Source organism: Aspergillus pseudoviridinutans, assembly GCF_018340605.1.
Source record: "Aspergillus pseudoviridinutans IFM 55266 DNA, scaffold_3, whole genome shotgun sequence".
NCBI lineage: Eukaryota > Fungi > Ascomycota > Eurotiomycetes > Eurotiales > Aspergillaceae > Aspergillus > Aspergillus pseudoviridinutans.
The window spans coordinates 3,577,402-3,601,677 of NW_025091283.1; the positions used below are offsets into that span (position 1 = coordinate 3,577,402).

At 51.6% G+C, this 24,276-nt stretch overlaps 6 protein-coding genes across 6 annotated transcripts; 4 read left to right on the forward strand and 2 right to left on the reverse strand.

The window, feature by feature from the left end:
- Positions 1-632: 632 nt before the first annotated feature.
- Asppvi_004995 (WD repeat protein) lies at positions 633-4,194 on the forward strand (the record flags this gene model as incomplete). Its single annotated transcript, XM_043300934.1, has 8 exons — positions 633-669; positions 756-834; positions 927-2,196; positions 2,244-2,454; positions 2,532-3,490; positions 3,541-3,629; positions 3,684-3,858; positions 3,913-4,194. The coding sequence occupies 8 exons, from the start codon at positions 633-635 to the stop codon at positions 4,192-4,194; spliced, it is 3,102 nt and encodes a 1,033-aa protein (XP_043156869.1).
- Positions 4,195-4,625: 431 nt separating this feature from the next.
- Positions 4,626-6,663, forward strand: Asppvi_004996 (tRNA lysidine(34) synthetase; the record flags this gene model as incomplete). The annotated part of the gene is made up of 3 exons (XM_043300935.1): positions 4,626-4,770; positions 4,834-5,007; positions 5,060-6,663. The coding sequence occupies 3 exons, from the start codon at positions 4,626-4,628 to the stop codon at positions 6,661-6,663; spliced, it is 1,923 nt and encodes a 640-aa protein (XP_043156870.1).
- Positions 6,664-7,241: 578 nt separating this feature from the next.
- On the reverse strand, positions 7,242-12,060 carry Asppvi_004997 (putative Rho guanyl nucleotide exchange factor; the record flags this gene model as incomplete). Its single annotated transcript, XM_043300936.1, has 3 exons — positions 7,242-7,805; positions 7,915-9,782; positions 9,837-12,060. The coding sequence occupies 3 exons, from the start codon at positions 12,058-12,060 to the stop codon at positions 7,242-7,244; spliced, it is 4,656 nt and encodes a 1,551-aa protein (XP_043156871.1).
- Positions 12,061-13,984: 1,924 nt separating this feature from the next.
- Positions 13,985-19,006, forward strand: Asppvi_004998 (Sec7 domain-containing protein; the record flags this gene model as incomplete). The annotated part of the gene is made up of 6 exons (XM_043300937.1): positions 13,985-17,163; positions 17,226-17,571; positions 17,634-18,022; positions 18,085-18,191; positions 18,249-18,631; positions 18,683-19,006. 6 exons carry the CDS (start codon positions 13,985-13,987, stop codon positions 19,004-19,006), a joined length of 4,728 nt encoding a protein of 1,575 aa, XP_043156872.1.
- A 688-nt stretch (positions 19,007-19,694) lies between these two features.
- Asppvi_004999 (mRNA splicing protein SYF1) lies at positions 19,695-22,523 on the reverse strand (the record flags this gene model as incomplete). The annotated part of the gene is made up of 5 exons (XM_043300938.1): positions 19,695-19,986; positions 20,046-22,057; positions 22,147-22,200; positions 22,254-22,370; positions 22,434-22,523. The coding sequence occupies 5 exons, from the start codon at positions 22,521-22,523 to the stop codon at positions 19,695-19,697; spliced, it is 2,565 nt and encodes an 854-aa protein (XP_043156873.1).
- A 319-nt stretch (positions 22,524-22,842) lies between these two features.
- Asppvi_005000 (H(+)-transporting V1 sector ATPase subunit D) lies at positions 22,843-24,052 on the forward strand (the record flags this gene model as incomplete). Its single annotated transcript, XM_043300939.1, has 8 exons — positions 22,843-22,857; positions 22,924-23,036; positions 23,099-23,109; positions 23,178-23,503; positions 23,560-23,608; positions 23,665-23,674; positions 23,730-23,770; positions 23,823-24,052. 8 exons carry the CDS (start codon positions 22,843-22,845, stop codon positions 24,050-24,052), a joined length of 795 nt encoding a protein of 264 aa, XP_043156874.1.
- Between the last annotated feature and the right edge of the window lie 224 nt (positions 24,053-24,276).

A 24,276-nucleotide genomic window follows, 5' to 3' on the forward strand; every position in this document is an offset into this window, starting at 1 on the left:
AACAAATGGTTACACGGCCGCAGGACTCGAGACTGAGACCGAGACCGAGACTGAGACTGAGACTGTAACATCAGCCCTGGATAGACTCGAACATATGATGCATAGTCTACGAGGTATATCTATCTGTTCCTGATGTGTTATGAGAAGCCGTTGTAGAATTAGGCTATTATCTATGTCTATGGAGACTTAGCATTCCGGGTTACTGGCTGGAAAACCATACACACAGACATTTATTATTAAGAGCCACTTATCATACCTGGAGACAATTTAGAACGTTTTGTTCCTCTGTTATCCCGCCTTCTCCTCTCCTCTCCTCACTTTCTCCGGACTTAGTTTACTTTTTACTCCTCTTCTTCTCCCTCCTCCCATCTCCCTCTCTTTCGCTGTTTGAATTGTGCTACTTTATCCATTAATCTAATTTCACTCTTTGTCACTGTTAATATCGTCATCTATGCCCTTAGATGCATCACTTCTAGTGACCCCACATTCTCTGCACCCCTTGTGTGATCGTCCCCGAGCTGTCCGGCGGATCACCACTAACCACTCCGCAATCCGCATCATCTCCCCGTCTCCGCAGCATATCTCCTTGCCTTCCATCCTCTTTCTAGTGCATCGGTCTGTATCCCTGCTGCATGGCACGGAAACCAAGTCATCAGAGGGTCACTTATGGTATGTTCTTTTCCTCATCCGACCTGTCTACCCTCAGACCCTGTCGCATTGCGACCCCCACGGCTTATCTAACTGCGACTGTTTAGTGCTCCCTCTGCCTGATGCGCCGGGTGGTCACMGACTCGGAGTAAATAGCTTGACCGTTGATGAAGACCACTCTATTCTGTGAGCACGTCCCTGTCTACTGCCTATGATAATTTATTTGAAAGTGCCTTATGGAATATTTTGTACGCTGCAGTAGCTGACTGCTGTCCAAGGTATTCCGCTGGCCGCGATGGAGTGATCTGCTCATGGGATCTCAATCTCCCTCTCTCCGCATCCAAAACCTCTTCAGCTCCGGGCGCTCAAAAGTCAGGGCCGACTACCTTCAGACATCAAGTGCAGGCCCACAGCCATTGGATCAATGACATCGTCTTAACACAGAATAATTCGGCCCTCGTTTCGGCTTCATCCGATACCACCGTGAGACTCTGGCGACCACACTCGGAATCCACCGAGCTACCATCACCCATCGGCAAACATGCAGATTATGTCAAGGCCCTTGCGACGCCGGGAGGTCACTCAAGTTGGGTGGCCTCAGGAGGACTCGATCATAAGCTTTACCTGTGGGATCTGAATGGTGGCGGCGAGGTTCTCAACATCGATGCTTGCGGAGGGGAGAGCACGGCCAAGGGTTCTGTTTATGCGCTGGGGGCAGTCTCGTCGGTCCTCGCCAGCGGCGGGCCGGAGAGCGTGGTCAGAGTCTGGGATCCGAAATCTGGAAAGCCAATCACCAAATTCGTGGGGCATACAGACAACATTCGAGACATCTTGATCACTCGCGACGGAGATAGGATCATGACTGCCTCTTCAGATCAAACGATTAAGATCTGGTCTCTCACAGCAGGAAGATGCATGCACACCCTGACGATGCACAACGACAGCGTCTGGTCGCTCTACTCCAGCCATCCACAGCTGTCGGTCTTCTATTCGAGCGACCGTTCTGGCTTGGTTGCCAAGACAGATACAAGGCACTGCTCGGATGTGGAGCAGGGCATTTGCGTCGCAGCGTTGCAAGAAAACGATGGCGTTGTCAATGTGGTCGCTGCCGGTGACTACATCTGGACTGCCACCCCCAAGTCCAGTATCAACCGCTGGTATGATATTGACACCACTGCTGAGATTGAGTCTCCCTCGTCAAGGGGCCCCGCAGGCTCTGAAGCAGCCAAGCCCGAAGAGTCGTTGGCACAGAAAGGTCGGCGGACAAAGATACCATATGAGTCAATTCTACTGTTGTCAAGCACATCGACATTCCCCAAGTCACGAGTACTAGGAGGTACATCCGAGGGCTTGCCGACAAACGGACAGCAGCGCTMACCCGATCCGGACTTGGACGACGATCTGGATCTCAATGTACCAGTGTACTCGCTACCCGAAGAGACGATAGAGGGCCAACATGGTCTGATCAAGCATTTCATGTTGAATGACAGAAAGCGCACGCTTACGCAAGATTCCGCCGGTGAGGTCGTTCTTTGGGATCTTTTGAAGGTAATCTCTCGCCATCTACCCATCAAGGCTTCTTCTGACCCTTGCAGTGCAAACCCATACAATCGTTCGGCAAGCGCCATATGGACGATGTTGCGTCGGAGATCAATACTACAGAGAGCATCGCTCACTGGTGCACGATTGACATTAGGACAGGTCGATTATCTGTCATCCTGGAACTCAATCGCTGCTTTGACGCGGAGGTATACGCGGACGAGGCCGACCTCGTTGATTACTCGCAGATCCGGGAAGATCAAAGAAGTGGGTGACTCCTCTTTCCTGACCCTCGAGTGCTCGATTGCCCTTTTCTCTTGTCTGATCTGACTGACCTTAAACAGTAAATCTTGGGAAATGGGTTCTCCGTTGGCTTTTTGCTCCCCTGGTGGATGAAGAGATCAAGAGAGATGAGCAGTACCGTGCGTCAGCCATTGCAAAGGCTGAAGAGTTGGCCAGGCAGACCATGTCAAGTGTCACGGCACCGATGGACATTCCATCACCGAATGCAAAAAATCTAGGAATACAGATCCCTTACGATCCGTCTTCTCTGCCCATGCGCCCTGGAAATGAATCGTTTGGAAGCCCTACGACGCCCGGTTTCGGAATCCATCTTGCCACTACTCCAGGTTCGCTGACGTCTTCCATGCTCAATACTCACAACAATCACTTTGGCACGTCGCCGGGTGATTTTGGTGACCATCTTGCATCGCCTCATGCCGACGTAGTGAGGAATTCCATGTCCGACAAATCCGACTACTTCTCCTCCCAGAGACAGCAAGGCTCAAATGCGGTGGATGCGACGACACCGGGGGATCCTACTCCAACCGCACTGCCTCAATCGCCCGCCGAGCCTGATAAAGAAGAGAGGAAGAGAACTGGATCCATCTTTGGGAAGAAATTCCGGATGGAATTCCCCAAGAAATTGGGCAGGACCTCCACCGAGGTCAAGCCTCAGGTGCAGGAGGAGAAGGTGGAGGAACCGGAAGAACCCTCGGCAGTCAAAGAAGAGAAGGTTTTTGATAGCAATCTCTGCGGTTTCATCGAGAGAATCCGTCACGAATATGATGAATTCCTCGCAGCGAATCCAGGGCAGGAGCTCGTGTCAGCCATCACGCCAAGTCCTGATAGCGAGACCCCAATGCTAGATATCCCATCTCGTACTGCCGTTTTCATTCAGGAGGAATCGGGAGATACCGCTGTGGCCTCGGACCTTTACAGAGGCAGTGTCGGTAGTATCGGCCAGGAGATTGACAGGCTTGAGAAGTCGATACCAATGTGGCTGGCTGAACTACTCTTGAAGGCGAGTTTTTTCATCCTACTCGGATTTGAAATATGGCTAATTCTTGGTAGAACCAAGTGCCTGTCAAGGAACCCGTCAAGATCGCCTTTATGCTGAAACCTTATGACGACCTGCTGCCGCCCGTATCCAAGCCGGATCCGTATGTACAACCTCGGTGGTTCTATTGTACTCTGCTAACAGTATAACTCTGTAGGTCGGTCCCTAATGGTAACGGTGTCAACAATTCTCGTTTGAATGCGAACCGCATGCTGCGTGCGAAGAAGATTCTCGCTTACGTGGCGGAAAGAATTGACCCTTCATACTCCGAAGAACCGCAGGAAGGCGCACTGAAGCCGGAAGAGTATCTGGAGCTCTACTGCCAGAAGATGGTKTGTACATGTCGACACCAGACCACCTCGTACCGCTTTGCTAACTTGAACCAGCTCATCCCACCCAACATGACTCTGTCAACCATCCGTGCTCACATCTGGAGATCGTCCGGCGATATGGTTCTATACTATAGAGCCAATGGAAGGAAAGAGATACCAATGCCGGGTTCAGGCAGAGAGGGCGACCAGGGCAGTCAATCGGCCGATGCAACGAATACGCCACATCTGTCGGAGGCAGCGGCCATGGCTAACGGGGATGGAGAAAGTGCTCAGCCCAGCAGTGCCCAGTCTCAGACAGCGTCGGGATCTGCTTCTGTGTCTATCCAAAACTCGTGAACTCTACGACTGGTCGTGCCGTTTAGGCTAGAAATTTATGAGACATGAAGGCCGAGAGCCGTGCTCCGACTTTCTTCTCTTTAACCCTTCTCTGTCATATTATTCTCTGTGTCCATATTGCACACCCGGAGTTTGGGATCTGTCCTTGCTACCGTTCGTCGCCTCTTCTGGGCCAGCTGTTGTGGGAATGCCTGCTCCAGACGTGTAGAACACCATGTACTCGATTCCGTGAGATTAGCGATTACAAAAATCCAGTGAATTGATCTGAGTCGTGATAAGTTTCGAGCGTAGAGGTCTTAAATGCTCACAAAGCGACAAAATATATTTCGTCCGCCGACGCCAAGAACCACCACTACTTTCTTTCTCCGTCATCCATCTTTTCCATCAACATCAACAACTCACATCTTCCTTGAGTTTAGCCAGAATGATAAATGGCTGCATCATGTCTCTCCAGACAACTTTCTCACAAACCAATCACAGCCTCCCAGTTTCTGGAGCATTTCCAGCGAGCATGGAGCGAGTCGCGTCTCTCCTGGGGCGGACGACAGGCCAATCGCCGTATCCCTCGTAACCTGGGTATGTCAGTTTGCATCCTCGCTGAACACACGGCCGCCGAGTTGTGTTCTAATTGTCTGACAGGTTTGGCCGTCAGCGGCGGCGCAGACTCTATGGCTCTGGCCTTCCTTTGTAGACAACTACAAGAACAGAACCTTGTGGATGGGTTGACCGTCACAGCTTTCGTCGTCGACCACAAAGCCCGAGAGGAGAGCAGCCGGGAAGCCCGAACTGTAGCTACATGGCTGAGTGATATCGGTAAGCCAGACGACGATCCTGCCAGCAAGCGGTAGGCTAACAGTCACACCAGGCCTACAAGCACAAATTCTCGAGCTCGACTGGCCTCAGGGCACCAACGTCTCCGCGTTCGAGACCCATGCCCGACGTCTGCGCTTCCAGGCGCTCGGCATAGCCTGCCGAGATAGACGCATCAGCGCCCTCCTGATGGGCCATCACCAGGACGACAACGTCGAGACGACCCTCTGGAGGCTGTGTTCCGGCGCCCGAGGTGCCGGCCTGGCCGGTATCCCGCCCATCGCCCGGATCCCAGAGTGTCATGGTCTCTACGGCGTCTCGGAGAGTGGCTCGTCGGCGGTCCTCCGGCCTCGTGACGACAGAGCAGGCGCACCCTCTGCTCTTGTCGGGAACCCGACCACACTGCAAGTGCAGGACAAGGACGAGGACAAGCAACCGGGCTTCCACATGGCCACCGGCGGCATCCTCCTCTGCCGGCCGCTTCTGGCCTTCCCCAAGGCCTCCCTCCTCGCAACCTGCCACCAACACCGCATCCCCTACGTCTCAGACCCGACAAACTTCGATCCAACCCTCACCCCGCGCAACGCCATCCGCAGCCTCCTGTCCCCGTCTTCCCCCCCGCTCCTCCCGCGCGCCCTACAGGCCCCTTCCATTCTCTCCCTCATCAAATCAAGCCACGCCCTAATCGAAGACGCCATCGCCCACTCCAACAACCTGCTATCGCAATGCCGCCTCCTAGACTTCAACCCAAGCACAGGGACAATGCTCATCCGATTCCCCAGCTCGCAGACGCAGCCGCAGTCGCAACCGCCCACCCGCACCCCTCATTTCCAAACCCAGGTCCAATCTCTCACACTCCGCCGCATCACAGAACTCATCTCCCCACACCCGCACAACCACTTCCCCCTGCCTAGCTTCGAGAAGTTCACCGCAGAAGTATTCCCCTCCTCGTCCTCGTCATCAACCCCAACGAACCGCCTCCCCTTCACACTAGGGGGCATCATGTTCCACCCTTTCCAACCCACGTCCACCTCTACCCCCAACCGGAAAAACCATACAGAAAACGGAAATACATGGCTCCTCACTCGCCAACCATACATGCGCAACCGCGCCCCCTCACTAGCCCTCAAACTCCCCGACCGGGAGTCAGAGGACATGTACTCGCCCTGGAAGCTGTGGGATAATCGGTACTGGGTGCGGGCCGCCGTGGTCCCGGATACGGGAGAGCGAGACCCCGACATGAGTGCGCATTACACGCAGTCCGAGCTCGATGGGGTCCGTCGGTGCTATGACGCGGAAGGGTTGTCTCTGGTTGTGCGGCCGCTGCGGCAGTCCGATTTGCAGGTCATTCGGGGCATGATTGATGGACAGGGTCGTGGGAAGAAGCATCATCCTCCGGCTTTGGCAGCGCTCCTGAAGCGCCTGGCGCTCGAAGCTCCGGGGCAAGCCCGCTTCACCGTTCCTGTGCTGGTTGTTCAAAAGAACTCTGGTGATAATGCACGCCAAGTGCCGCTGGCGCTTCCCACATTATCTTGCAGGTTACTTTCCGCTTCTCAAGCGCAAAGTCTACTCCAGACTTCAATGCCTTGGACCGTACGTTGGCAATGGATGTACAAGATGATCGATCAGGATCCTCTCAAATTGATGGGTTGGTTATAAGATTTTGCGCTATCTGGACTATACACATACATAGACTCTCGTTTAAGGTAGCGTTACCTACTCAGGAGGATGGGTGAGAGGAAACCACAGAAGGCTACATTAAGCATATTAGATGGGATATTCTCCGTGCAGCTGGGTTAACGATGGTTGCTGACGCTGGGTGCACCAGCACTAGTGCAAGGAGGGCATAAACATGGTGGCCCACCAGAAAGAAAAGCCTGTCAGCCTGACGAGACACGTGTGATTCAAGAAGACGGAATCATAGACAGGACGGAGGTGGCGTTCCTCCATAAAAACTTATGATATTCTCAGGACCAGGCACAGCGCCTGGGTTCATTCAAAAGGTTGCCCTTGACGCCATGCGTAGAGAAATGGTGATCCAAAAGAGAAAATACGAAACGAGAATGATCGCTTTCCGGTAAGATGCATGAGATCATGTCCATCGCAAAGAAATGATTTTGATGATTTTGTGCCGAGTAGAAGAAGGAAAGATAGCTCGACGCCAAAGCCTTGGGAAGTGGCCAGCCACGAGGCACCTTGGGCCGGCATTGAAAATGTCTCGGAAATGTCTCGGTCGTTCATTCGCTCGCCTTTAACAAGGCCACGGCTGCTTGCTGTGCACGTAGTCCGCCAACTTCCCTTTTCAACCTAAAGTTCTCCTTCTTGAGCCTTCCAATCTCCTCCAATGCCTCGGACAATTGTGTCCGGAGGGCCTCTTCCACGCTTCCAGATCGAACATCTCGCACAATCTTTCCCAGCTCCAGATTGAAACGATCATACAGCGCCTCATTCTCCGCGCTAGCCTCACGGTACAGCTCATCTAACTTCTTTGCTCGCTTCTCACTGACAACCAGAGACGATTCCAGATCTCTCTCGATTGCAGCAGTGCGGCTATTCAGCTCTTGCGAAAGCACTTCGAACTTCGACTCCAGATTGCCAATATGGTTGAGAAGAGCTGAGTCAGCAGCTGCTGACAGAGATGGTGCGTCTAACGATCCAGAATTCTGTCCGGCATTCTTCAGTTGTTGCGGTGCTGCGATGTTCAAAGCTTGCAGTTCCTCTCCAATCAATGCCAATTCCTCCTTGAGCCCCAATTGTGCAGAATGTTGTAGCCTCTTCTCGCTTTGGAGACGATCTCGAAGCTGTAGATATGTTAGACAAAGGTCCTCCAGACGACGACAACGAAGAAAGATCAGAAAGACAGAATGATAGTCGGCCGAACAGCAGAGGGAAGCCCGGGGGGAACCATACCTTTTGTGGGCTCTGCATGCGCAGCTTTGGGGTTCTTTGTGAAGAGGCCAAAGTTTGCAAGCGTCTGGGGTCAGATCCGTTAACCAGCACTGGGCGCTCCTTGAGCCCAACATTCCGTGATGATGGTATGCTGAGTGCCCGCAATCTTCTCTTTTGCTCTTGAGTGGGAGAAACAGCAAGGTCACTTTTCTTTCTTGGAGGTCGGTCCGTTCGACTCAATGTCGGGTCAATGTTCTCTTTGCGGCTTGGGGTAACTGGACGTGTCGGTGATCGTCGGCTTGGCGAGGCCTGTCGAGAGGGGGAGGTGCTTTTGGCGGGCGACGTGCTTCTGTTCGTAGAATCTGTGCCGTGGCTTGTCTGTGGTCTGGGCTGTGTAGTTGGGGTCGCCAATTCGGTTTCGGAACGATTGGTTGATGATACAGGAGTGGCAGGCCGCGGATCCTGGCTAGGCGATACAGCAGACGTGTCAGTGGATGCCGTCCCAGGCCTCAGATCGGATAAAGAGCTCCGTCTCCTTCTCCGAACCTTGACTACTCCGTTCGTTGAGATACCTCGGATTGAGGATAGAGATGGGGGCTGCCCTTGAGAGCTACCTGGTCGTCGGAGGAGTTCCTGCGATGAGGCTGCACTGGGGCGGTCGCGCGAGCCAGGTCGTAAGAGCAGACCCAGCCCAGCGTCCACGTCGATCGACTTGGAACGCAGCAACGAGCCTCGAGGGGTACTGGGTTCCGAGTCGCCAGAATTTTTGCTCTTGCTGAGAGTCCTCAGAATCGACGAGACCTTGCTTTCTCCCTCATTCTTGGAACCCTCTCGATGCAGACTGAAGCCGAAACGTTTCCGGAACGACGACGCATTCGAGCTAATAGACCCTGCGTCTCGCGCACTTGGTTTTGTTTGATCGCTGCTTAAGATCCCATCCAGCGATGCGCCGCTGGGGATAAACTCGTCGAAGAGATTGTCAAAATCGTCCACAAGTCGGTCTAGAAGAGATATGTGCTGCATGGGGTCCCCTTCGACTGTCAGAATTTCGGCGAAGGCCGCAGTCAGGGCACCTCGATCGCCGTCGTTCCCAGACGCATCAAGCAACTCGGCCAGCAACCGCACCAGAGATGCCAGCGCACGCCGGTTCTGAGGACTGATCTCCGTGAGAAACTTGCGAAAGTTTTCTTCAAAGTCGCGAGGAAACGTCGTATCAAATTGACTCTGAATGAGCTTCAAAGCGCCGGGTTCTATCACGGGGCCCATGTGTTCCTTCCATGCATTGGCCATAAATGTTTCGAACGCGACAAATAATGTGTCAACAGGCACTTCAGCTGCAGCTTGAATCTTCGCGGGGTCTTCCAAAAGTACATTATACAACTCATTGACTGATGACCTGTCGACATTTTCCCTTGCACGCAGACTTCGTCCAACAATATTTCCGCTGCGAGACTGAAGTGCAAGGGCGTATGCCGTAAATGTTTGTTCCAACAAACTGAATGGACTATCTGGTCCCTTGGAAGGAGCTGTCCCAACCACGGAGATTTTGATGGGGGTCTCTTCCTTTCCAGGGAAGATCGAGGGTAGCGTATTGGATCGGGTGAGATTGGCTCTTGGAGGTGGCATTTTTGGGAATTCACCAAGCAGAGTTGCAGAACTGGGGCCTTTCGAGCCTGTGGTGCTACTGTCCTTGGCGTCTTTCGACTGGCCCCCACCTAGGAGACTCGAGAGGAGTTTGGTAGGCGAAGGAGGGCGAAATCCGCGAGGCGCCTTGAATTGAGTGATGAGGTGGCCGGCCAGGTAGCGAAGTATATCAAAATTCGAGTGAATTATTGATTCCGTCATCGTCCGGTTCCGAGGACCATGCAGAGGCAGAAGGACATTCAAGACTGTACTCCGTCAACGCTACAGGCCATCAATTTGATAAGAGGACGAGAACTTACGGCGTTTGGAAAGCACAGGAACGAAGCTATCCACTGTAACAATATCCGAGGAGGCAACTCCGACAATGGAGTCTATATCGACGCGATATTGGTCCTCACTTGCAGAGGAAACCGAGATGGCCACCTCCAAATCTGAAGTGTTCAATGCCTTGCTGGAAATCGCCCTCGGAGTGTCAAAGACAATTCGAATCTTGGACAGGCCACTCCGACCCAAGACATTGTCCTTTTCTTCTTCGAGAACACAGGCCAGAATGCCGATGTTCCCGACGGTCCCCGTGGGGCTCCTCAGGGTCCATTTACCGTTCTCCCGCTCGCTCTCAGAAAACCGGCCTTCAATCTTCGCCTTCACCACTTCTTCGATAAGCCGACTCGCCCGCCCCTCATACATCCCAGTTAATTCCAAAGCGAACAGATCCACAGTGGTATTCTGATTTGGTCTTGCTTTGGCCGATGTAGGAGCGAGGAAAAGTATTCTCCCGCATGTAGACTGCATTGAGCGTACGGTTTGCAGGTCGTATACTTGCGCAACCTTGATCTCACATGAGTTTTGCAGGGCAGAGGGGCCACCGGGTCCTGATGCGGCGCCGTCGAGGTCTGCAAGTAAGCCGCGTGCAGTTGTTCTGCTTCCTAGAGCTTTCGCTAAGAGAACAAGGCAGTTCTTATAGATCAACATGATCCCCTGATTTTGGTTTGGAGATGAAGGATCAATGTGGTATGGAGGCGATAGCTCGTTGAAGTCGACAGCTGTGATCAAGCGGCCGACCGGCAGTATTGTTGCCGGCCAACCATCCACCAGCTCTTTCAATCGTCGGAAGCTCTGGTCATGATTTGTGGACGAGGGGTCGTCGAGCGAGCATATATCCTTGATGATATCTCGAGCCTTCAGGAGCGGCCTGACAGCGGGATGGATCAGGGGAAGACTGCTGGTCATGGTGTCAATCAGAAGGCTGTAACGAGGCAGCCGCTGAACAGGCTCCATCAGTAACGAACGCAATCGTTGCTCTCCGGTCTCTACAACTCTCTTGGAGAAGCTCGAGTTCTTATCCCTCATAAATGAGTTGAGCGTCTGTGTAAAGCCTGTATGAGCTCGCATATAGTCCGCGTAGGGCTGTGAGAACTGCGGAAACCATTCGAGGAGCGCATTTGCAAATGCGACAGCACCAATCGGATCCTTTCCTTCCCTAGACGCCGTTCTATGCGACGCGGACGACGGAAGCTCGGTGTCGTCTCCAATATCGGCAATCGCATCCCTTTCTGTTTCCTCCAGGACGTTGCGGATCACTTCCAAAAACCCCAGATTGACGTCAAGTATCTCATTGAGACAGGGAGGGAAAAGTGCGGCCAGAGAGGCTTCATCTGGACTGGTGCTGGACGCTCCTCTGCCTTGAGCCTTTAATCGGAATTCTTCGGCTACCTCGCGCACAAGATTGTATAACTTGCTCACATACCGCTCCTCCGTGTCCACAAGCTCGCACATAGTCAGACGGAGAGACTCCTTCTGGCTTCTCGTGAAGAGCCTAGATTTGCTGAGATTGGTCGGTTGGGAGGGCGCTCGTTTCAGTCTTGACGTCGGTAGGAACATCGGCGCTCCGAGAGCTCGGATAAGAGCCGAATACTGGCCATATTGTAGATCGTGGTTGTCCTCTATCTCCAAAGCTTCGTCGATACCGTCATCCTCCGGCCGTTGAGGGGGCTGTATTGTTCCCGCGGGGAACACTATATCAATATCCACCCACGGAACTTTGCGCTCCTGAAAGGCACCGCGAATGTCGCGTATAAGGTCGGACGATTGTTCCACTTTGGCCATCCGATTCGCAAGATCCGCGGCATGCATCTCGTCAAATAACTTGGGAATCTTCCCACCAGGCTTCCCCGCACGAGCCATTGTTTCCAAGCACTCCTTGGCCGGTTCGGACAACTCGGCAAAGTATTTCAACATGCTGACAGCAAGCCCGCGACAAACCTCGTCGCCTTGTCTCTCGCGGGGTAGGTGGTTGACGGCCGCATATAACGGAGCAGCGGGGGAGACGGTGATCCGAGAATAGCTCTGAAAACCAGCGGGGGTCAAGATATGCGCCTGAATGCGCGAACTGCTCACGGTGGCATTTGCGGTTGTAACGGGACCGTAGAAGACGAAGATCAAAGACAGATAGGGATCGGAGGCCTGGTAGAGGGTGAGCTGCTCCAGAGGCAGGTCCGACAGGGCGCTCGACACGGTCGCCATAGCGGGCAATTTCGAGGAAGGCGCAATCGGCGCGCAACGAGTGAAACAAATAAGGAAAGAGCTGGAACGACCAAAGAAGGAAAGGTCTATCGAAAAAAAGAAAGTATTAAGAATGATTAAGTAAAAAGAAAGAATGAAAGACAATATGTCAAGAAAGAGTGACAATAACAACGACAGTTACACGGGGTACTGTGATGCGACCAAATTAAAGGCGGGAGGATATTACTATGCTCAAACGACAAGGAAAGAAACGAAAGTAAAAGGAATAAGTAAATGAACGAATGATCGTCCTCAAATGATCCAACGAGGAGACGAAGAAGGAATCCCCTCCATGGGAAGAAAGGTCAAGAGAAGGTGGAGGAGTGGAGGGAGAGAGGTGAGGAGAGGAGAGGAGAGGAGAAGAGGGAGGGTGGGGGAGAAGTGAATCGCTAACTGGCAATGGATTCCCCCGACGGCGCAAACTTTCTTTAGAAGAAGAATTAAGAAGGATCAGATGATAATAATAATAGTAATAATGATAATGGTAATAATAATAATAATGGTGATGCTGATGGGTGGAGTAATCTAACAAAACAAGAAGAAAACTGGTCAAGACAGGCGATGAGTTGTTGACTCGGATTTGGTTGGACGATTGATTGTAGGCACTGCAGATGGATGTATGTGGCTTGTCCGAGAGCGATGATCAACTGAGATGCGATAGTGGACTCAGTCTGACCTGCTGAAGTCCATTAGGGTGATATCAGTCTGCAAGTAGATTGTTAAGAGAAGAAGACGAAGATGATGATTTGCAGGTTGTCAAGACGGTAGTGAGGGGAAAAGAGGGGAATTAATGTGTAAGGAGATCCATGAGATCAGATCTATGGGACGTACTTGATTGAGTAACAAACTAACATATGTTATCTGGCACAATCAGCTATTCTAAGCGCGCGGGCGGCTGGCCAGTTACGCTGGTAGCTATCTATACCTACATCTGATATTAGCACCATCTTCTCGCCTACTTTCTGAATACATGCTTCTGCAGCTGATGGCACGTGAGGTTGTCCACAAGCACCTGCCAGTCAGTATGTAAACCACTCTCCTAGACTGTCAGCTCTGATCCTCCTATGACTAACTGTATAGGTATCAGTGTCTGCAAGGGAATCTGAAACTGATCCAAAAAAAACAATAATACTATCAATCGATAAGTAGTAACCTAAAAGTAGACTGAAAGTGGAGAACTGACGCCCCATCGGGGAGAATATTTCCAAGGTACGGACTACGGAGGTACTTACATACCAGGTTATCCTCTCTGAGGCTCAACCATCCTTAAAGGTAGTACTACAGATTGGTCTAAAAGATCACTCCAGACCATGGAGTATGTATGTAACAGAGGAGACCTTTTGTTTCATATCTCGTCAATCTTCTAGATAGTTCGGCTCTATGTAAGGATTATTTGATCAGGGAATGCACATGCAGAGTACCCACTTACCATGAGACAGAACCCCTTAAAAGGTTGTCTTGACAGTTGAGCCAGCATCAGCAACATCAGATCCGTCACTTTGACCTCCTTGCATTTATTGAGGTGATTGATCAAGCTACTCAGAAGGACTAGGGAGACTTACCTGGGTACTGATCATGGAAACTGCCCTGGTATTGCTGGTAACTAACGGTACAATACATCCTTGACCGTACCTAGGTATCTTACGGGTTATCGTTACATACTGTAACAGTCACACGTACTGCAACTTCCTCTAAACCCTAAACCCGATTTGGTAAGCTATCCAAACGCTGGAGAAGACCAGCTGTTGCGTTCCTCTTCGACTCCAACGCTACTTGTGCTGCTCTAATCCCCCACCTCTGTCTTATTTCAGAGTGACAGGCTATGGTATGAGATTGCTCTGTGATTGAGCAACCTCCCTAGAGCTCCTTCCTCCCCCTTTCCGTCATGTCAACGTCCTCCCTGTCCATCGCTGTTGATCCAGTGGCTCTGGTGACAACAGAATGCATCACCGTCACCTCGTCCATGCGCAAACATGCCCGCTGGGCTCATTCGTCAGTTGCCGCCATCCTCGGTGGAAATGCTTCCTCTCGAGTCTATGAAAAAGATACATCTGCTCCTCCGAGCCCCCGCAATGGCGCGGCCTCTCCCCGTCCTCGTTCGAGACTGTCTGTCATGGATGACGATCATGCTTTGGCCAATCGATGGGGCCTGAGAGGCAAGAAAGGCAAGAGCATGCAAGATAACCCTCTGATCTCCGCTTTCACACGGTTACGGAGCGACCTAAAGGACTGCAAAGACATTCGGACCTTCGATACACCAGCACTCCTGCACCCCTTCCTGCAAGTCATCCGGTCATCCTCAACCTCGGCCTCGATCACCTCCCTCGCCCTGATCGCTATCACCAAGTTCTTCGCTTATAACATCATTAACCGCGACTCCCCCAGGCTTTCCATGGCCATGCAGCTTTTGTCGGCCGCCATAACCCACTGTCGTTTCGAGGCCAGTGACTCCGCTGCGGATGAGATTGTTCTGTTGAGGATCCTGAAACTGATGGAGGGAATGCTATCCCGACCGGAGGGAGAGCTGCTTGGCGATGAAAGTGTCTGTGAAATGATGGAAACCGGTCTGAGCATGTGCTGTCAAGTACGTCTCTCGGAAGTGCTGCGGCGTTCCGCCGAAATGGCCATGGTCAATATGTGCCAAGTGATCTTTTCACGGTTGTCGCAGCTGGACGTCATGGAGTCGGTCGATTCGGGCTCTCTGACCGCAGCCGGGAAGAGTGTCGAACAGACGGGCCTTAAGATGGATCCCTCTGTTGATGGGAACACCGTAACCTCCCAACATCCGTCCGCCATGGGCTCCGACACCGCGGGACCAGAACCAGAGCGCACGGGCGGGGATGAGCCATCCGATCAAACTGCCAGTGGGAATGCTGTTGCCGCTCCTCCGAACCCAGAAGACGATCTCGGGGACGAGGTCGAGCCTTATTCCTTGCCTTCTATCCGGGAATTATTCCGTGTCCTCATCGACCTGCTCGATCCACATAACCGACAACATACCGATCCCATGAGGGTAATGGCATTGCGGATCATAGATGTGGCTCTGGAAGTCGCTGGCCCTTCCATTGCCAAACATCCTAGCTTGGCCGCATTGGCGAAAGACGATCTTTGCCGGCACCTGTTCCAGTTGGTTCGCTCGGAGAATCTGGCCATTCTCAGTGGGTCGCTCAGGGTTGCTGGCACTCTCCTTTCAACCTGCCGGTCCGTCCTCAAGCTACAGCAGGAGTTGTACTTGTCCTATCTGGTTGCTTGTCTTCATCCTCGCGTAGAGATCCCGAGAGAACCTGGCATCGATCCGGCCCTATATGATGGGGTGCCGCAAGCACCCAAGCTGGTGAAGCCTCCTCCTTCACAGTCCAGCAGCGGCAGGTCCACGCCCGTCCCCGTCAAGGATAGACAGAAACTAGGTCTGGAAGGTGGCTCGAGGAGACCAGAGACCCGGGAAGCCATGGTTGAGAGCATCGGCGTGCTGGCACGTATTCCCAGTTTCATGGTGGAGCTTTTCGTCAACTATGATTGCGAAGTAGATCGGGCAGACCTCTGTGAGGACATGGTTGGTCTACTTTCTCGCAATGCCTTCCCCGATTCAGCGACGTGGAGCACAACTAATGTGCCCCCATTGTGTCTGGATGCACTATTGGGGTACGTTCAATTCATATACGATCGTCTCGAAGACGAGCCGCGATACGAGGGCTTTCCCTCCAAGGAGATGCTCAAAAGCCAACGCAAAAGGAAGAGGATCATCATACAGGGCGCCCAAAAGTTCAATGAAAATCCCAAGGCTGGAATTTCATATCTTGCAGCTCATGGTATCATTGAAAACCCGGATGATCCTGTTCTGGTTGCCCGATTCCTGAAGGGAACGACTCGGATATCGAAAAAGGTTCTTGGAGAGTTCATTTCTAAGAAATCCAATGAAGCAATCCTTGACGCATTCGTCGATCTGTTTGACTTCTCCGGCAAGACTGTCGTGGATGCGCTGAGAGACCTCCTCGGTGCTTTCCGTCTCCCTGGAGAATCTGCTCTCATTGAACGGATTGTGACCACATTTTCTGACAAATTCGTCCAGAAAGCCCATCCAAAGGGCGTTGCAGACAAGGATGCACTCTTCGTGCTGACATACGGCATTATTATGCTTAACACAGATGCTTACAATCCTAATATCAGGCCCCAAAATCGCATGACTTGCACTGATTTTGCAAGGAATCTGCGCGGAGTCAATGCGGGAGAAGACTTTGCTCCCGAATTCCTTCAGGAGATCTACGACTCAATCAAACAAAACGAGATCATTCTACCCGACGAGCATGAGAATAAGCACGCTTTTGATTATGCATGGCGCGAGCTTCTTCTCAAATCTTCGTCTGCCGGAGAACTGGTAGTCGGGGAGACCAACATTTACGATTCGGAGATGTTTGAAGCAACTTGGAAACCAGTCGTGGCAACGCTTTCGTACGTCTTCATGTCCGCCTCAGACGATGCAGTCTACTCTCGAGTCGTGATGGGTTTCGATCAATGCGCACAGATTGCTGCCCGTTACGGTATCTCCGAGGCATTCGACCGCATCATCTTCAGTCTCGCGTCCATTAGCACTCTTGCCACCGACAGGCCGCCAAGCACGGCCCTTAACACGGAGGTCCAAGCTGGGAAGAAGACCGTGATGGTCAGCGAGCTTGCCGTCAAGTTCGGGCGAGACTTCAGAGCCCAGCTAGCCACGGTTGTTCTCTTCCGGGTCCTGGCCGGAAACGAGTCTGCTGTTCGGCAAAGCTGGAAATATGTTTTCCAAATCATCAGCAACCTCTTCATCAACTCGCTCATTCCTTCATTTGAAAGTGTTATGATTGCTGAACTCGGGATCCCTTCGATCCCACTGCAACCGCCATCGCAGGTTGTAGACCGTGATGCGCGTGGAAGTGAGACAGGACTCTTGTCAGCTTTCACGTCTTATCTCTCCAGCTATGCAGCCGATGATCCCCCAGAACCATCAGATGAGGAGCTAGACAATACGCTTTGCACGGTTGACTGCGTGGCTGCATGCGCAATCAATGATGTTCTGCTCAACATTAAGTAAGTGCATTATCCTTTCTCCGCCCAGCTCATGTGCGATACCAACAATGCCATTGATATAGATCCCTTCCCCTGTCATCCGTCACTCTCGTCGCAGAGTCGTTAATGGCCGAGCTACCTGAAGAGACAGCTCCAGCAGTCATTGTTGTCAAACCTGAACGACCCATTCCTTCCTCAAGATCGCCAAATGGCAGAGCCGTTGCACAGAAATCAAACTATGACCCCAAGATGATGTATTATTTGGAATTAGCAACGGTTCTTACCCTTCGTGACCAAGAAACCATCGAGGCGCTTGGTGAACGGCTGGCCACCGTGTTGCAGGCCTTTATCAGAGATGCAGCGAATCTGCACTCGCTGGCGCTGTCCCGGATCGTCTCCTATCTGTTCAATTTATTGCGACTGAGCCATGTACGCATGCCCTAGCCTATCCGCCCTAGACAATGTATGTCCGGTCTGACTAACATTTCCAGGATCAATCCTTCATGCGCGTGCCTGTCATTCTCCACGGCATATCCAGCTTCCAACAGGATATTTTGGAAAGTGTTGCTGTCCCCACAATCAAAGGTCTAGCCCGGTGCATCTCAGAACCAGGTCTCTTAAGAAACGAGCTCACTGTCTCCCCCGACTTCTGGTCCATTCTGCAGAGATTGCACCAACACACGGAGGCGGCCTCCTTAGATTTCGAGCTCCTTCGCACAATCATTGATTCTGTGCCTCCTATAGTGACCGCAGATAACTATGAGTCTGCTGTCGGTCTTGCGAATGATTTCATAAGCGCTGGTAGCGTTGGTTACATCGAAGAACGACAGAGGGATGCGTCCTCTCGGCGCTCTAAGGGTGTCAAGCCATCAAAGCCAAGGTTCGTCTATTTCTCCCGGATGAAATTGATGCCTCAACTAGTAGCTAAACAAAATTTTGTAGTGAGAACGAGGTTGTTGCTCGCGGTGTCAAAGCCGTTGGTCTCATCTATCACCTGACAAGTCGGGTTCCGACCCTCATTAAGCAGTCTCATCTTGAGGAGCGTGAAGGTACGTATGAAACGTGTCTAGTCGCAGAACAGGCCATTAACTTTGATAATCTCATAGCTTGGTCAGCCTACTGGTCACCCGTTTTCCAGTCTCTGAGCGCACAGTGCATTAACCCTTGCCGGGATATCCGGCATCATGCGGTTTCCACTCTGCAAAGATGCCTTCTCTCTGTTCACATTGATTCGACTGATGACAAGGAATGGACCGCTATCTTTGACCAGGTCCTCTTCCCACTTATTCTCTTGTTACTGAAACCCGAGGTCTACCATTCCGATCCACTTGGTATGAGTGAAACTCGCGTTCAAGCAGCGACACTGGTTTGCAAAATCTTCCTACGCTATCTCGACCAGCTTCCGAATCGGGAAGGCATGCTAGATCTCTGGCTGAAAATTCTCGATATCCTTGACCGTATGATGAACAGCGGTCAGGGAGATAGCTTGGTACGTGGAGTTTGGGCCGTGAGAAATGGATACGCTAACAATCTTCTACAGGCGGAGGCAATTCCTGAAAGCCTCAAAAACATTCTTCTAGTCATGGCGGATGGCGGACACTTGGTACCGCCGTCCCAAGATCCCAGCAAGGAACCAATCTGGACAGAAACCAAGAAACGCCTGGAGCGATTCCTCCCAGACTTGTTCAAGGAGATTTTCCCCGAGGACTTGAACGAAAAGCCTGCTGCGGTCTCCTCGATCTCGTCTCCTATCTCTCCTTCCCGCGACGAAGCCACCGATGCAACTGTTGAAGAGTCTCAGCCAATGTCTGGGCAGTCAGAAGGTGAAGGCGAACCGATAAAGCCTGAAACCAAGGCCGATTAACCGCGGGGACATCTCGTCTATCAACTCTATTCTCCTTTTACCACTTCGAGCATTTATAGCGTGGGTAGCTACTTCATCGTCTTCCTCTTGTATACATGTAAATATAACGATCATTCGACCAACAATGTCCCGGGAATGGTGGAACAGTCCTTCCTAGAATTCATCGACTTCTAGCTCCTCCCTACGAAGTCCCTCTTCGATAGACATAATCTGCGTCCTGTCTCTAGGCACAAGCACAAGCACAATGTCACTTATTTGAATTACACCAACGAATGAGTCCTTGTAGCAGAAACGACCCGCAAGATTTGAGATGTGGATTGGAACAGAATGACTATCTATACACACAAAAGAAAAAGTAAAAATCACCATCTAGAAGCGGTATCGCGCCCCATGTGGGTGAAAAACAACAAAGGAAACCAGGTAGTATGACAAAGACAGACGCGGCTGGTTCAGAGCCAGTGCCCACAAATAGTTCAACAGAAAGACAGAACCAACGACTGCCGGATATCGCGACGAGAAAGACGTTACTGGGAAAATGAGCGAGTGACATTCATGTACGTAGGTATGTATGCGACTTGTAGCGCGGAATGAATTTCTAAGGAAAAGGTGCGCGCAACCTTTGCAATAGCGATGTCGAATGCGGGCGGCGGGAGACAGAGACATGAAATAAATGTGAAACGAAAAGTGACTATTCGGCATCCATATCCTCATCAAGATCAATAGCGTCTGGATTGACAGGCGCAGAGGGCTGCGGCTGCTGCTGACCCGGCGGAGGGGGACGGTTGCCGCCCTCGGGTCCGGTGCTGGCGGCGACAAAGCCCACGGGGGCGCGGGCTTGCCGTTCCAGAGCTGCCATGGCGTCCGCGCGCTCCTTGGAGCCATCCATGTCTGCTTCCTCGCCTTCCCTCTCCTTGCCGCCTTCCTGGGCGCGTTGCTGGCTGCGGGCGATTGCTTGGGAAGCAATGAAGTTGACATCGGTGCTGTTCCAATAAATATTAGCACGGTTCCAAATTTCATGAGTTGGCCAGGGTCCACATACTTGTACTGCGCCTGAACACTTCTCTTGATACGAAGCATCTCCTTGAAGGTATCTTCATTTCCGTGTTGGACCTCGAACGCCTCCCATTTTTGCCAGAAGACGGCGTTGGTACGGGGGTCGCAGAACTGAGAAGCATGGCCGTAGATCGCACGTGCACGATCGATCTCGCCAAGTCTCCTTTCCATCTCTGCGAACTTGAGGCACATCTCTTTGGCTTCCTGGTCTGGTAAGGCCGCAATGGCGCGTTCATAGATAGGCCTCGTGGATGTTAAACCAAAGTTGGAGGCAGACTTGGTGATGTAGAACTCGAACATTTCAAATCTGTCCTCGTCGGAAACTGCCCGAGTCGCACGCTCATAGATTCTCATGGCGTGTCGGGCCAGACCGCGTTCTTCTTCAAGGTTGCCGTACATCAGATACAACGGCTTTGCGAATTTCGGCGGACATCCGTCGAGAGCCTGTTCGAAGAGGTCCCTCAATCTTTCAATGCCAATCTTCCGATCCACCGCCTTGGTGAGATAAAGATTCCAGAGCTCGAAAGCGACTGGATAGCTGAAGAGATCCAGGCCTCTTTCGTAGACTTTGAAGGAATCCTCAAAGTATTTATGCTCTTCCAACAGGTTGGCAAAGTTGACTACAGTCTGCGGTGTTGCAATGCGCAGTTCAAAAATCCTCTCATATACCTTCCTCGTCTCTTCCAAGGTTGCAACACTCTCGACCAGATCCACATAGAAACTCCAAAGCTTCCAACTCTTATGAACACGCTGCTGAGGCGAGAGGGTCTCGTCGAAATAGTCCACTGTAGACTTCTTCGGTGCCTGCGTAGCCTTGGCCATGATGTCGACGGCCTTATCGAAATTCTCACTTCGGAGTTCCATCTCAGCCCATTCGCACCATGTCTCTGCTAATTCGGCGACAGATTTGAATGGAACCTTGACAGCCTTGTCGAAAATGACTCGAGCAGTGTCCAAATCCCCACCACTCTCGTAGAACTTGGCATAGTTGACCCAGAGTTCAGAAAACTTTCCATGAGCTTTCTTCGGATTGATTGCAGCGATGGCGGCAGTGTAGGTGTTGACGATTTCTTCTTTGTTGTCACCCCACAGAGCCACCCTCTTCTCCCATTCAATGACATTGTTGGGATTTTGCCTTAGCAAGACGTCGTTGACAAGGAACGGCCGGCGATCCATAAGTTGTTCAAATCTCAGCATTCGTAGATCGAGGTCAAAATCAGCCTCTTCGTCAACATCTCCTTTATCAGCCCGGGCCGCTGCGGCCTCCATCAAGCTTCCGATGATCGATTCTTCAAATTCAACATAGGAGTCGAATATCAGGGTGAAGTCGCGGACGGTCATGACGGTGGTAATGCCTTCTTCGAACACATCCCGTGCTTTCTCGAAATTACCCTTCGTGATCCAATAAGTCGCCAACCCAGCCCAGAGCTTCCCTCTCTGGTCGGCAAACCGATCAATTCCACTCCGAAGGATGGCGTCAACGTCGATGCCGACTTGCGGGCCGGTCTGAATCTGCTTCGCCTTAGAGACGAGCAGGTCTACCATCTCAGTCCAAAGCTGAAAGTTGCTCTTTCCTCTCTTCGACTGAAATCTCGGGTTGTCGAGGATTTCCATGTAGCGCTTGACAGCTTCGGTATATTGACCCAGTTCAACGAGCAACTCGATATATTCTTCAGCATTTTCCGGATGAATTTGCATATAACGAGCCCATATCTTCACAGCCGTTTGTCCAGATGCTGATCGCGCAAAGGCTTTATATAATTTCCAGATCCGGTTGTGCTGGGTGATCGGTAGAGCGCGAAGCGCGCGGTCGAATGTCCTCCGAGTCTGTGTTACCAATGGTTGTTGTAGCAAGAAAGAGAGATACATCTCCCAAATTTTTGGCATTTTATTCAGCAGTATGAGGGCTCGTTCGAAGAGCGTGTTCACCTTCTGATATTCACCACGGTATTTTGTCGCATTACGACCCCGAAGGTGGTTCATTCGAAACTCGAGATACTTTAAACAGTCAGCAAAAATCATTCACAGCTACTTTTCAGAATTCATGTGAAGAAAGCGACCAGAAAAAAAAGACGGGTTTCACATACCATTTTCCAAAGTTTGTATGATCTGGGAAGCTGTTTACAGGCACGCTCCATAACCTAAAACAATCTATTAGCATGTAATCGCGGAGTAAATGGGAGAGAAATCGTACAAAGGCCTGCTCGTAGAGCGTCCCATTCTGCTGTTTGTACTCAATGTAGGCAAGCCATGGTTTGATGCTGCCAGGTGCCCGAAGAAGATCCTGTTCATAGACAGTGTCCTGATCGGCCTATGCGCAAGTACAGTGTCAGCATCCACGATTGCAATGCTCAATTCAAAGCTTAGCGCTTACAATCAGGTAAAGGTCTGGCCCTGAGGCAGACGTTCGGTCCATCTGTGCGTGTTGCCGGTGAGATCTCGGGGGCAGGAGTGTCCCTGGCATTTCGCCACTCGTTCGAGCGGGACCAGCTCGCACGGTCAACACAGGGTCAGGAAAAGGGAGAGTCGCATGAACTGGAGAGCTTCTTGTGTTCCTTGTCGCGTTGACCAGCAAAGATCAAGCGCCGCAGAACGTGAAGTTGGACGGGAGCACGTGATCTTCTGTCATGCCGCAGCCAGGCGGGCAGAGGTGGCCCAAGCTTCTTCCTCTATCGCGCTGCGTATCATCGTGCCAATGAGAGGCCCAAGCAATGCGCCCTGCTCTTCCGTGGTGGTAACATCGTGTTTGAACGTCATTACTTCTATTTAATCATTTCCCAGCCATGTCGGGTGCAGTGGTATGTGTCTTCTCTTTGTCTGACCCGCTTTACGGTTTCGCTGATTGATATGGGTGTCCTTATCAGGGCCGCGAGGCAGTCTTCCCGACCCGCCAGTCGCTGGGGTTGATGAAGAGTAAGCTGAAGGGTGCGGAGACTGGTCACAGCTTATTGAAACGCAAAAGTGAAGCTCTCACGAAGTAAGTTTGCTATTCCTGTCTTGAAGCCTATCTCACTTGCTGATATGTCCTTCCAACTGCAGGCGTTTCCGGGGTAAGACCGCTTCCCCGACAGGATAGCACACCCCGCCGCCAATTCTCGAAGCTGATGCTGTATACTAGAGATCACCCGACGCATTGATGAAGCGAAACAGAAGATGGGACGGGTTATGCAAATCGCTGCATTCTCCCTGGCCGAAGTGAGCTACGCTGTTGGTGGAGATATCGGCTACCAAGTTCAAGAATCAGCCAAGCAAGCACGGTTCCGAGTACGGGCTAAACAAGAGAATGTCTCCGGTGTCTTCCTACCGCAATTTGAGAGCTATACAGAGGAGGGGATCAATGACTTMGGTTTGACCGGTCTCGGAAAGGGAGGTCAACAGGTGCAGCGGTGTCGGGAGACATATGCTCGAGCAGTGGAGACATTAGTGGAACTTGCGAGTCTACAGGTACTGGATCCTTGCATGTGCCGGAGCTCGTTCGTCTTCTAACATGCGGTAATTAGACTGCGTTTGTGATCTTAGACGAGGTCATCAAAGTTGTCAATCGACGAGGTGAGTCCAATCTGCTTCCGCCCATGACGGCATTGAAACGCTGACCAAGGCCATAGTGAATGCGATGTACGATTTGCACTTGAATGTAGACCCGAATTTACACACTAACCTTCTTTATTAGTGAGCACGTCATTATTCCTCGAACCGAGAACACTATAAAATGTAAGTAACCCCTACAAGCTCTTTATCTCTCCGATATCTGACCAGGCCCAAGATATCAATTCGGAACTCGATGAATTGGACAGAGAGGAGTTCTACCGATTGAAGAAGGTTTCAAACAAGAAGCAGCGGGATAGCGCCGCCGCTGATGCCGAGATTGTAGCTGCTAGGGAAAGGGAGGCTGCGGACAAGCGGGCCGCTGAAGTCGAAGCAGCGCCTGAAGCCCCAGCGCCTGAAGTCCCAGACGTTCTGGGGGAGAATGAAGACGCTGATGTCATTTTCTAGAGTGTCTGCGTTGTTTCTTTGGGCAATGTATATTCCTTCAAGCATGTTTTTATTCGTCGCTTTACATTCAGTTTTCATCTATCTCATATTATGAGGGTATCACTCAGACACAGGAGGCCAGAGTGAAGTGCGGCTCTGCGGATGAATACACATCATTTTCTCCATGACCAAGACAAAAGAATTACAAAATAGAAATGGAAACAGCCTTCCTAACGCCAGAACAA